Consider the following 13,365-nt stretch of genomic DNA (forward strand, 5'->3'; position numbering starts at 1 on the left):
CCCAGTCCCAAATCCCCACTCAGTGTTTTCCACTCTGCTACTTCACAAATGACCTTGTGGAAATAGTGCAGTAGTTTCTGTTTTTAGCAAGTAACATCATAAGATTGTTACTTTAATAAAAAAAAATTAAGTTGTAGTACTTAACAGATGAAACAAACCCATACATTTTAACCAGTATACTAGGAAGTTGTCTAAATTACAGGTACATGTTTGCCAATTCTAGACTGTGTTAGGTAAAGTTTCTTCTTGTTTTCGTGAATGAAAGAGAGAATCAAGTCTCTTGGATTTCTGGCTCCCCCTGCTGTAAGAGTGTATCTACAAGTGCTTGATTTCAGTCATAACAAGACAAACAGATGTCCAGGAAAAAGGATGTTTAATCATTGTACTGTGTGTTATCTTTTTAACACATTATTATGCATTTCAGAAATCCTTTACAGCAAAAGAATTTGCAGATGAGACATTTCTAGTGTATGTACAACTTGCCAAAGCATGTCATCAGTAGCATGATAATATTAGTAATGTATAGCATTAGTTAATGAATATTTTATTACATTTTTTTTATTAAAGTTGCTATTACTGTGGGGTTTGTATTGAGCACTCACTGTATATTACACTGTGGTGAACTTAAAAATTCTTATATGTTTTGTGTGAAATTACTCTCGCTGCCAGAGGGGGAGACAAACATTCTGTATTGCTGGTTGAAGGTCAGGGTGCTTTGACAGGTGATGTGGTTGCTAATCTGCTCATTTACCATCACTGACATCAAACAAGTGGACGCTTTCTAAAGTGCTGTTGTTATTTAAAGTCCATGAGTCTCTGCCTCAAGTAGTGGCCTGAGGGTGACCTCTCTCCTGTAGGAGAAGTGGGTGAGTTTGACTCTGTAGTACATCCTCTCCCTGTGCTGCAGCAGGCGGTAAAGAGACAGGGTGAACTTAGCCAGTGCCAGTGTGCAGGTGATCTCCACCACCAGCAGTGAGGTGTAGATCATCATCTGATATTTGCACCGCTGAAGTTTGTTTTTGTAGGAAGATGATCGCTCCTGAGTGGCTGGCTCCTTGGGATGAACGATGAAGATCATTGGAGTGGTTTGTGGAGGAGGTGTCCTAGTTGTTGTAGGTGGAGTTGTTGTCATGGGCATAGGCGTACTTCTTGTTGTGGTGGTGGTCATGGGTAGAGATGTTGTTATAGTGGTGGTAGGTGAAATTGTTGTTATGGTGGTTGTAGGCGCAGTTGTTGCAATAATGGTTGTAGGTGTAGTTGTTGTTATAGTTGTCGTGGGTACAGTTGTTGTTATAGTGGTCGTGGGTGCAGTTGTTGCTATTGTTGTTGTGGGTGCAGTTGTTGTTATAGTGGTCGTGGGTGCCGTTGTTGTTATAGTTGTGGTGAGTGCCGTTGTTGTTATAGTGGTCGTGGGTGCAGTTGTTGCTATAGTTGTTGTGGGTGCCGTTTTTGTTATAGTTGTGGTGGGTGCTGTTGTTGTTATAGTTGTGGTGGGTGCTGTTGTTGCTATAGTTGTTGTGGGTGCAGTTGTTGCTATAGTTATGGTGGGTGTAGTCGTTATAGTTGTTGTGGGTACAGTTGTTGCTATAGTTGTGGTGGGTGCTGGTGTTGCTATAGTTGTTGTGGGTGCAGTTGTTGCTATAGTTGTGGTGGGTGTAGTCGTTATAGTTGTCGTGGGTACAGTTGTTGCTATAGTTGTGGTGGGAGCTGTTGTTGTTATAGTGGTCGTGGGTACAGTTGTTATTATTGTTGTTGTGGGTGTGGTTGTTGGCAAAGCAGTGGTTGTTGGTATTATTGTGGTGGTGGTTGGCAAAGTGGTTGTTGGTGTTGTTGTAGTAAGTATTGTGGTTAGCAAAGTAGTTGTTGGTGTTGTGGTAGTAAGTATGGTGGTTGTTGGTTCTGTAGTTGGGAGTGTCGTTGTAGTTGTGGTGGTGAGAGTGGTTGTGGAGGGAAGGGTGGGGCATATAAATTGATCCTCTGTTAATGATTGGATTTCCTTCCCTTTTAGATCTTCTGGATACTCACAAACCACAGGATTCATAATCTTGACAGAGGTCGCCTTCAACCAGAGGTGAAGATGTATCAGATTGCAGTCACAGTGCCATGGGTTGTCACTGAGGTAAAGTTTTTGGAGTTTTACTAAATGCTGAAAAATATCTTCAGGAAGCGTCTGGAGGTTGTTGTGAGCTAGCTTGAGTGTGGTCAGTGATGGCAGCTTTGCAAACACATTTACATCCAGCGAATTTATCTTGTTGTTCAGTAGATTCAGCTCTGTGAGCTTCTCAAGGCCTTCAAAGTACTCAGCATGCATGGTGACAAAGTGATTTTTAGAAAGATCTAGCTTCTTGAGTTTCTTCAGAGGGCTGACTATTCCTTCAGGAAGAGTGTTGAGATTGTTTTGACTGAGACTTAACTCAGTCAATTTAGGCAATGCTCCAAAAAGCCCTGGTGGTAGAGTGCTCAGTTTATTCTTATGTAGCGTCAGTGAACTAAGCTGAGGGAACCCAACAAAAAATTCTTGAGGTAAACTAGTCAGAAGATTACTTTCCAAATAAAGCTTCTTTAGTTTGTCTTTATGTGGTAATAGATTTGGTGGTAATTCTGCTATTTTGTTTCCTTGCAAGCCAATTTCCTTCAAATTTGGCAAATTCTGAAAAATATCTTCAGGAATTGTGATTAGCTGATTCTCGTAAAGTCGTAATATCTCCAGTTTGTTTAGCTTTGAGAACCAGTTGGTATATACAGCAGAGAGTTTGTTTTTACCTAAATGGAGGAGTACAAGGTTCTCAACACCATCAAAGGACCCGTCTTCAATCAATTCAATCTCATTCCCATTTAACTGGAGCTCTCTTACTTTTTCAAGGCCGTCAAATAAGCCTTTCTCTAGACTGCGGAGCTTGTTTAGCTTTAGTCGAAGCCTCTCCAAGTTGCTTAGGTCTTTAAATGCTCCCACTGGGATTGATGTTAGTGGATTGTTGGAGATCTCAATATCCTTGAGGTCTACCAAACCTTCAAAAGCTCCCGGCTCAATAGATGTCGTATTAGTGTTCAAGAATTCCACCTTTTCAAGCTGGGGGTTTTCAAGAAAGGCTGCTTTAGGGATTGTTTTAATTTGGCTATCCAGAAAGAAAACCTCTGTCACACCTGGTCTCAGGGTTTGTGGGATTTCTGTGGCAGACCGGAAAACAATCTGGTTCTGGCAGTCTGTCTCTGTTTCGCATTGTTTGCTTTGAGTCGATGAAGATTCAAACAGTAAACACAGAAAAAGAAAGATGATTTCTCCTCTTGACATGTTTATTCACTAAAAAAGAAAAAAAAGGCAACAATGTATAATTTATAAAATTTTGTAGATTTAATTTTAACCCTATGTTGTTGTTTTTTGCAATAATGATCAAGTACCAGTGACATCATACAAAGTTATCATTAAATCTATGTGCTGTTACAGTCAAATTTAAAAAACAAATTTGCCTACCTTCTTATTTCTTGTCCCAGTATGAAAAAGGTTGTTGCAGCAATGAGGAGACACAAACAAGCTGAGTCTCATTAGTTATCTTATGTATCAATGTTGGCCAGCTGGCTTTGTGTGTGTTGCATCGCATGTGGGTGTGGTATAACTCACTTCTGCAGCTTGAGATAAGAGGAAGGACCGACGTTTTGTTTTAAATTTCAGCCACTTACTGCATTGCTCGTGAGATTACCAAACTGATATATTTTTCTTTTTTCTGATTATCACTGACATTTTAACAGAATTCACAACTCTTTGTTTTCAATATTCTAAATTAACATCATTTTAAAGTATATTTTTGGGGGCTTTTATTATAGTGACAGCTGAAGGCAGACAGGAAAGGGGGGCAGAGAGAGAGGGGATGACACGCAGCAAAGGGCCGCAGGTCAGATTCGAGCCCTGGGCCGCTGCAGCAAGGACTCAGTCACGGTACATGGGTCGCCGCTATCCAGGCGCCCTAATTAACATCATTTTAAAAGCAATGTCTGTTATCAATACCTACGAATACACTGAATTTTAATTTGAAATTTTATGGATGATCACCACTGACTCTGCTGTACCTAACATCCAATGTGTTAGGTATGTTAGGTTCTCCACCTTGGACAGTAATGTAAACAACAGATGTTATTTTAAAGGCTTGAAAATTCATAATTTATGCACATACTCTAAATGTTAACATGCTCTATGGTATGTAAACATTTTGTCATTTTGAAAATGTACATGTTTCTACAACTAGAAAAGCCGTTTGACCTCTATCTCCAGTTTGTTGATAATGTTTTCTTTCTCACTAGAACTTTGTTATTGTTAGGGAACAATTAGACATGCATTACAACATACATGATTCATTTGTTTTGTCTGGTATCTGTAATTGCAGTACAAGGGTGGGATTTTTGGATTTTTGCCAAAGGTTTCAAACATTATTCTGTATTCCTTCCATTAGATGGCAGTCTTTTATACTGTATATAACTAATTTAACCAAGAGGTGTAGTAGACATAGGTTAGATAAATGGCTGAAGTTCCTACCAGTGGTAAATATACATCATCACTCCATTAATCTGTGTTTATAACAAAGAATAAAGTTTTGCCTCACAAAAATACCGATTGCTGTGAATGCAAACCCAAACATTTGTGGTTCAGTATCATGCTGTTCCGTCTTCACAATGACCACTTTTAAATCTACTCAGTGGTTTTGTTCTTCTGTAAAATCCATTAACTGAATTGGCAAAATCAACGTAATCAGAAACATACTGGTGATTAAACATTATGTCTATTCCCTATTGGCTATTTAGTAATCACAGGAGGAACATCACAGGCCAAAACATGCTGTAAAGATATCAAAATCTCAATACTTTTAGATTTGTTGATGTATTTTTTTTTCATGTACACGTCTAATGATACCTTCTATTTTTATTACTTCACATTTATTTGTGGGTAAACAAGCATTTAAGTGAAGTTATATGCTCCTCTACATATGATAGCCAAGATAACTTGCTATCACATTCAAGTAGATGGAGGTTTGCATGTAATACCACTTTGTTCTGTAAGTGAGTCATACAATGAAAGATTGCTCCCACTAAAAGTAGTGCCTTTATTGAATGAGTAGTAGCATTTTGAGTTGTAAATGTGGAAACCATAGGATGAACTGTGTTACAGTGGAGTCACAATGCTGTGTTTTCATGGATAGCCATTTCACAAAAAAAGTAATACCATCTCTTAAATGTATTGATGTTAGCGCAAAAAGCGATTGTCATACTGAAATTATTAGTACTGAACAATGGAAAATAATTTGAAGAAAATACTGAATGCAGTCTTAACTTTACTAGAAAACTGTGAAACACTGTTTCAGTGTATCTGAGGTTACATTCACAAAAATGTCCAGGTTCTCCACAAGATGGCAAGGTGGGTGTTTTTACAGTTAATACATATGATGTCTGTTTTTACTGCACATAGGAAATGAATACCGTCTGCTCAATGTCATCATTGAATTTGAAAGCTAATGATTTTCAAAAGTTTACTTGTTTGTTCTAGCCGGTACATCTGAATGGAGCTGGAGTGGTTATTTCTGTTGCCTTTGAGGCTCTAAAATCAACTCTAGGCTCCACATTTTCCAAGTAAACCACAGTAATCAGTGAGCAGTTTCACTTGGCTTTAAAGTTCTTGGGTTGCTGGGATGTTGGGTGGTCGAGTCTACAGCACAGAGTTCTTGTTTCTGCTGCGTATGTTTCCTCTGCCTCTCTTGTTTCTCCTCCAGCACACGCAGCCAATGATGACAGTGCTGATGATGACAGTGGACACTACTGCGATGATGATGAGGATGATTGAAGTGTTATTGGCAACCGTTTCCTTCTCCCCTTGTCCACCGCTGGTGACCTCCTCATGCTTTGTGGTGGGGGTGGTCTTGACAGCAGGTGAGGGAGTGCTGCGTCTGGTTGGAGGGGTATGGGGTTTTCTCCTCTTCTCCGTCGAGGTCAACACAGGCTCCTCAGTGGAGCTGAGAGGCATCAAGTTCTCATCTGTCAGCAGAGCAATTACCTCACCATTCAGACTGAAAGGTGTTTCACAGACCACAAGTGTTTGGTTAGCCTTGGTTGGATTCTTTGTCAGCCAGTCCCTAAGTGGCAGAATATCCTTGTCACACTTCCAGGGATTCTGCTGCAGGAGTACTTCAGTAGCTACAGTGAGGTCATCAAGACTCTCCTGTGGCAGGTTGGGAAAGGAGTTATTTCGCAGGTCAATCTGTCCAAGGCGGCCCACGCCCTGGAAAAAACCTGAAGGGAGGGAGCTGATGAAATTGTTCTCCAAGGAAATGTTGACCAGATTGGGCAGACCTTGGAAAGTCCCAGCTTGCAGGGTTGTGAGCTTATTCGTGTGAAGTGATACCTCTCCAAGTTGCTCCAGTCCTGTAAAGGCCCTGGTGGATACAAAGCTAATCTGGTTGCGACTGAGCACCAGGAGACGCAACTGAGTCAGGTTCTTGAATGTGTCATCTTCCACACGGTTTAGCTTGTTGTCATATAGCCACAACTCCTGCAGGGCAAGAGGCCCAAACACCCCTGGTGCCAGACTTTCCAGCTGGTTTTCATACAGGGAGATCTGTGAAAGTGAGGGTAGGTTTAAGAAGATCCCCTGTGGAAGAGATGTGAGCCTGTTGTGTGAGAGGAACAGCTTCTGGAGTTTCAAAGTCTTGGAGAACAGGTCATGGGGGAGATGAGTGATTAGATTGTCATGTAGGGAAAGTTCCTCCAGGTTTCCAAGGTCATCCAAACTGCCAGGAGGAAGTTGGTGTAGTGAGTTTTTGTTAAGCCGCAAGGTTTTCAGCTGAGAAAGACCCTTGAATGTTTCTTTAGATAGTTGACTGATGTTGTTTCCAGAGAGATAAAGGACCTGCAGCTCAGCAAGAGGGTGAAATGTTTCCACAGGTACAGAAGTAAAAAGGTTCTTACTGAGGTCAAGGAGTTTCAGATCTCTCAGCACAGAAAACCAGTTAGGACGGAGGACCAGGAGTTTGTTGCTCTTCAGATTCAGAGACTTAAGGGCCGGAAGATTTTGGAACAAGGACTCAGGGAGATCTTGTAGTTCGGTGCCAGTGAACCCTAAGGCACCCATGTTTGGAGTGGAATCAAATGTACCAAGGTGCACTTCCCTCAGAACAGTGTCTTTAATCAAAAATATGCTAAGGGTATTAGAGAAATCAGTCAAGTCCTCTGGTTTTAGAGAGTAGAAAGTGCAATTGGAGAAGTAAATGCTTGTGGTTGATGGGGTCACAGTTGTGGGGAAGTCTGAGAGGCCACTGCAGAGCATTGATAGTCCTTGACATTTGCATCCATCCGGACACGCCCAAACGACAGCATTGAGGGAACAGAGAAGTAGAAGCACATGAATGGTCAGGGACAGATCCATTGTTTCCCTAGAACAGAAGAAATGGCTATGTTACAGACAAGGTTGGTTATGAATCTTGTATCATGTTTACATTGATAGTTAAGGGCTTTGTGAACATTATGTACAATATAGCCATTTTTGTCCTTAAAAGTCCAATGTATATTATTCATAGGTACGTTTTCATTAGTGTATAAACACCTGAAAATAAGAATCTTTGTGGGGTTTTATTTTTACTTTAGAACAAGCTATTTTTATGTACATGGGGAGCTGGTCCACCGTGTTTAATTGCAATGTTTCTACAGTAGCCCAGAATGTACAAACCAATTACGGGCTCTAGATAGGAACTTTTCGCGGCTTGGAAGGCTGAGCTGAATTCAAATAGTTGCAATCTCCAACCTTCCCACTAGATGTCAGTTAATCATACACATTCCAGTTTTACAAAGATGCATTGCACAAATGTTAAAGCTGTTAAACTAGACACTGGGAGTTTTTAATGTCCTCTGGCTTTAGAGGAGTTGAGTCAAGTTCAAGAACTCAAAGACTCAACTTTTATTACCTGGAGGCTGCACAATTTGAATAGAAAGTCAGCGTTGCAAATGGTGCTGTCCAAAATACCACCAAGATGGCGGAAACACAAAATGATAGAGATAAAACACTGAAATATACCACAAAACATAAATGTTTGTGTTTCTAAACTCCTATTTAATTAGAAATTATTGTTGGCTTCATATTACAATAAGGTCTACTCTTGCAAATGGGGAAAATAAACTGCTCCACTGTAAACATTATAAAATTATAAACTTTTTATTAAATTATTAAAGCATTAATATTAAGGGGTACATTTTTGCATTTTTGTTTTTTTACTTGCACTACTCTCTGAGATTTAATGTACAATTGTTGTTAGCTTCCAGAGACTTTTGCCTGTTTTTCATTCTCTCGCAGAGAAAACAACCACCAAGGGGATTCTCTGCACTTCAAATAACCACCATAATAAGGCAGTTATACTGAAGGCTACGCTAATTAGTAACAGTCTCCATGTGTTGCAGCCTCAGCATTCTTGTTTTAACCAAAAAGGATACATTTGCATAAATTGATTCAGTGTTGTACTTTGTTGCCTGTCAGCATTGTAACCAGCATTGGCTGGTGAATCACTATGCTTATGCTGTATTTTGGCATTAAACCCATTTATTCAAGATTTGTCTTCAACAGCAATTTCGGACCTCACATGTTGAATTCAAATAAATTTTGTTTGTATAGTGCCAAATCATAACAAAAGTTTTCTCAGGACACTTTTCAAATAGAGCAGGTCTAGACCTTATAGTTCTTAGAATGTGTGAATTCCCAAACTGCAGAGTATATCCTCACTGAATATGGACATGGTCTTGCACAAGCAAAATTATTTCTGCGTTGGTTCTAAAATACATCTCAACATATGACTGCCTGCACATGTTCGAGGCTGTGGCTTAGGCTGTGCTCCCTGTTTGTAATGGCACAGGAGGCTCCAAACACAAAGCTGTGCCAACATAATGACCTGCTTCTCCATGCAAATCCATTTAAAGTTCTGCAACTTAAGATTGGCAAGCATGAGTTGTTTCTCTGTGGCTGTGTATTAGGGTGCAGAAAGAGTCCTTCTGAGGAAGTAACTTTCTAAAGAGACCAGTATGTCCCTCAGATGAGCTCAGCCACAGATTTATTTTCTTTCTTTCTTTCTTTCTTTCTTTCTTTCTTTCTTTCTTTCTTTCTTGTTCACATCAAAGACAGAGGGTCATAGAATACATCCTGGTGCATCCCAGCTGTTCCTATTTTTGATACATTTTGTACTCATGGTGCTGGATCCCTGCTGTGAGAGGGAAAACAATGTTTTCATTGTTAGTAAAATGTTACTGTACTATTTTAAAATGAGTACTTTTTATTCTATTACTATCAATAACCCTAACCCTTAGTCTTATTACTTAGAACTCTCCTTCTTATTTGTTCAAATTAGGCAAACGGGGGAACATTGTTGGGCAACACTGGCTTCATTACCACTTCCCTTTTCTTTACTGCTGTGAATGGAAGGTGTTCACATTTAACTCAGAGACGTGTTTCTTACGTAACTACCAGGTTCACCTTCTTTTGTTTGTGTTGCAATGGGAAACATTTTAAAAAACAATGTCAGGAACAATGGATTTACAGTAAGCGGCTTTTGTAGTTTTCAAGCTGCATTTTGATAGAAAATCACTGAGAACTGTTCTGCCTGTATGCCTGTTGTGACTCAAGTATGAATTTAATAATGTTCACTTAAACCATGTTTCCTCTCTGGTATATATTACATCATCCCTGTCCAACCAAAACCACTGTCTGCTCTCTACTGGGATGACTTGGAATGGTCTGCAGTATAGTATAATGTCTAAAGCATTTCCAGTTCACCATTAATTGCTTTGATTTTTTTCCCCCCTTTGCCATAGCTGAAAGATCAGCACTTTCTCTGTCATGAAAATACTGTGCTTGCAAAGTGGGGAACTGAATTCCCACAAACCAGTAGTCAAGCCACATAAGTTAATTTATGTTTTATATAAAAGGATTTTGATTACCAGTCTCAAACTTTCCAAAATAAGACACATTTCAGGCGGAAAATTTCACTTATTCACTGAATAAGAGTCCTATAGGCACGGGTTGAATTAAGTACAGAGGTTTATATAAATATAGACGTGGCATATGAACATATTGCTACTCTATAACTGCCCTTATCTTATTAGTTCTGATAATTTAACCATGACATCTATTTGTCACATCATACATCAGAATCAGATCAGAATCAGAAATACTTTAATAATCCCCGTGGGGAAATTACTTACTTACATCATCATCATCGTATATTAGAAGTAAAAAGCACTCTGTTAAACAAGAGTGAATGTTGTTTTGCAGAACTTACCTCCCGATGTGGCTGACGATTGAGTGAATAGAGACAGTGGGTTGGTGTGGTTATCTTTTATGTACGTCCTCCCTTCCTCCTCGGCTTTACAAATCCTGTGATGAATGTTTCCAGAACTGTCAGAACTCTCACACCATCACATTTTCCTGCTCTTCGTCATCACTTGATTCCCATCACCAATGTTTTCTTTTTAATTTCTGCCTTGAGCTCATGAAATCTGTAGGTCCTTTTCCTAAAAGCTGTAGAGGCACTATTCAGTGTCCCAGCTGTCCCCCTGCCCCCATCTGTTCCTCTAACACACTCACGCTCACATTTTTTAGCTACATGTGGTGGTTGGGGATCACATAATGGGAAGCCCCACCTTCTGGTGATTTGTGTTTATAGGAGTGTCTGTGCTTGTTTGAATTCATGTAAAGGGATGTGTGAGCTGTGCTTCATCTTAGGGGATCAATATGTTTTCATCGATGTGGCTACATGTTTTTCTTGTTTACTTTTCAGGAAAAAAGACATATTTATGTTGGAGGTTAGGGTTACAACAAGGGTGAGAATTTGATTTGGTTTAAGACAATGGAGTTGGTTTTGTGTTTTTGTTTGTGACATTGTTTTTTGTGTATGTGCCTTCTTGTTTGGGTGTGCAAATTTAAGCAGCTGCACATATCTTTGGTATGACGTCCGTGGTATGCTCGTAAACCCATGGTTTGGCCACTTGGCAGTCTTCAGTGTTCACACTGTGGATTACAGATTACAAGATGATCCAAAAAACAACCGAACAAGCTGCACACGTCTCTTAAGTCTCACTTATGCTGCAGAAATAATTCATTTTGTATTCAGTATGTTTAGTGTCATATAATGAACTCCTGTGCAGGTATGTTCAGGAATATAAATAAACAGCTTTCAGTATTGTATAATTCTAATTATGTGTGATGAGGTTGCAGAAAGTTTCTGTTTATGTACATATACAGTATGTGTGTGTAAAATACTTTTCATAGAGTTTGAGTGTTTGTTTTTCTGTTAATGCAAATTCTGTGTGTTTTAGCTTTGGTGCTAAATGATGAATAAACCAGTGGAAAAAAGTTTGAGCAGGGAGTATTCTGTAGCTTTTAACATTCCTGTGTTGCTATAAGTAAATCCATCTGTTTTGAAACACAGCTAACTCCCTCCTCACCACAGAAAACAGATAACGTGGGTGGAGTGAACGTATAGACAGTCAGTTGCTGCAGTTCATATACATTTCATGCTTGAAACATGGTGTTTTTATGATATTACTGTAAAGGTACTGAAAGATATATAAGTCAGAAAGTAATAAGTGCTGCAGGTCAGACCAGTATTTTATAACTGAATTACCTCACAACAGCCACAGACCCATCTAAACTGACAGAAACATCATGATGAATCATCAAGTCTTTTTATTATTAAGCTGGAACACATGTTATAGCAAATGGAAGTACATATCCCCTCTCTATCCCATAATGTCCATAAAGTTTCCAAATGTTACCTCTGATATTTCCACAGGTGTTTGTCCACACTAGACCATAACAACACTGATAAACTGGGCATACTGGGACAGACTGGGTGACAAGAGTAGTGTTATGAGTGTGTCATTCTGTTAAGAGATGTTAGAGTGGTTCAGTTTTAAAGATATAAGTCAGTAATGTCAGATATAATGCATGATTTATGTGAGGAGATGAAGAAAGTTCTAATATAGCAGTGTACTTTATTTTTTCCCGTTTGAGAAAAAAGACAAACAAAACAAGATTGTACTCTTCTCTTTTCAAGTATAGCGGAATTTTGATTCCTAAAAAATACTTCTACTCCTTTTAGATGGAAACTAATTAGAGACCAAAGAAAAATGCATTAATGATGGTGCTGTGGCTGCCTTTGGCAAAATGTTTGGCTAAAACTATAGTTTGTTAATGTCAAAAGGCTATCTAACAGTTAATTATCAGAGGTAAGAGGATTATCGCTCCACCCTACAGCCAAGAGTCTGCTAAATCCAGACGTACAAATCTGGAAAATCCCATGTTTAAAAAAATGTTTCATGAATCTTTCCACTTGTTTTCCACTGTGGTAGAATATTTCTTATGACGCCTGCAGTATGGTTTCCTCTCCCCGCACTCTCTCACTGTGTTTGTGTGTGAGTGTGTGCCGACTGTTGTGTGAGCTCAGTGTACTGGAAAGGCCTAATCGCCCGTTGTCATAGCAATGAACTTGGGTGCTGTTCACCAATTCATCCTCTTTTGTTTGTAGAAGTCCAATCAATTCTCGTGGAATTTGTGGCATCCGCTGTCATTTTGTGAAAGTTTAAAAGATTCAAAAGCTTTTTTGACCAGCAGTTGAACATTCTCTGTGTTGATTCACCTCCAAATAATAATCTTAAATTGTTTTATGTGTCCAATGGGTAATTATCAACACAACTGGTTTCAAATCTAACTTAAGTTGTATTAGCCATTAATAATCCTCCAAAGTTCTCGTTTAAAAACATTGAAATTTGAAAAATGTTAGGACAAAATTAGAGAGCAACTATCTTCTCTCAATCCTTTTTTATATTGTCTTAAGTGACCTCTTTCATTTAAAAAAGAATGTGTGCACATTTTGTGGTTTTGTTTCACAGTGGAGGCTTACGAAACTAAAGGGACACTGTTTTGCGAAAGAGTCATCTCAAACCTTTATTTGATCCCTGACTTAGCTTCCTGTTTTGAAGGCTGTTGCGAAGATAAGGGTATAATTTCCCTAGTATCTAGGAGGTGATTCATTATTGGAATGTACAATTCCCCCTCAATTCCAAGAGGAAATCCAGATAAGAACTTTAGGAGATGAAGATTTTTACAATAGCCTCAAATATAACTGGTGCCCTGGCAAGTTTGTTTCTTAAACAACATACTTCAACTATGTGTAGACCTTGGGTTATAGGTGCATATGGACCTACAGTATATCTTATACTGTGGCTACATAAGATTTCTTACATATACTTTCATAACTGATTAAACTATAAAATATGACCAACAAACAACTGAACTCCCTTTACCAAATACCAGTGTGTGAATGTGCATGTGGGGAGAAGTAAAGA

At 39.1% G+C, this 13,365-nt stretch overlaps 2 protein-coding genes across 2 annotated transcripts; both read right to left on the reverse strand.

The window, feature by feature from the left end:
- Positions 1-356: 356 nt before the first annotated feature.
- LOC127350740 (carboxypeptidase N subunit 2) lies at positions 357-3,961 on the reverse strand. Its single transcript, XM_051377634.1, has 2 exons — positions 3,473-3,961; positions 357-3,301 (listed from the first exon to the last, which is right to left on the reverse strand). Exon 2 carries the CDS (start codon positions 3,290-3,292, stop codon positions 800-802), a length of 2,493 nt encoding a protein of 830 aa, XP_051233594.1. The 5' UTR covers positions 3,293-3,301; positions 3,473-3,961; the 3' UTR covers positions 357-799.
- Positions 3,962-5,073: 1,112 nt separating this feature from the next.
- Positions 5,074-10,614, reverse strand: lrrc15 (leucine rich repeat containing 15). Its single transcript, XM_051377640.1, has 2 exons — positions 10,299-10,614; positions 5,074-7,412 (listed from the first exon to the last, which is right to left on the reverse strand). The coding sequence occupies exon 2, from the start codon at positions 7,403-7,405 to the stop codon at positions 5,693-5,695; it is 1,713 nt and encodes a 570-aa protein (XP_051233600.1). The 5' UTR covers positions 7,406-7,412; positions 10,299-10,614; the 3' UTR covers positions 5,074-5,692.
- Positions 10,615-13,365: the final 2,751 nt, after the last annotated feature.

Source organism: Dicentrarchus labrax, unplaced genomic scaffold (assembly GCF_905237075.1).
Source record: "Dicentrarchus labrax unplaced genomic scaffold, dlabrax2021, whole genome shotgun sequence".
NCBI lineage: Eukaryota > Metazoa > Chordata > Actinopteri > Moronidae > Dicentrarchus > Dicentrarchus labrax.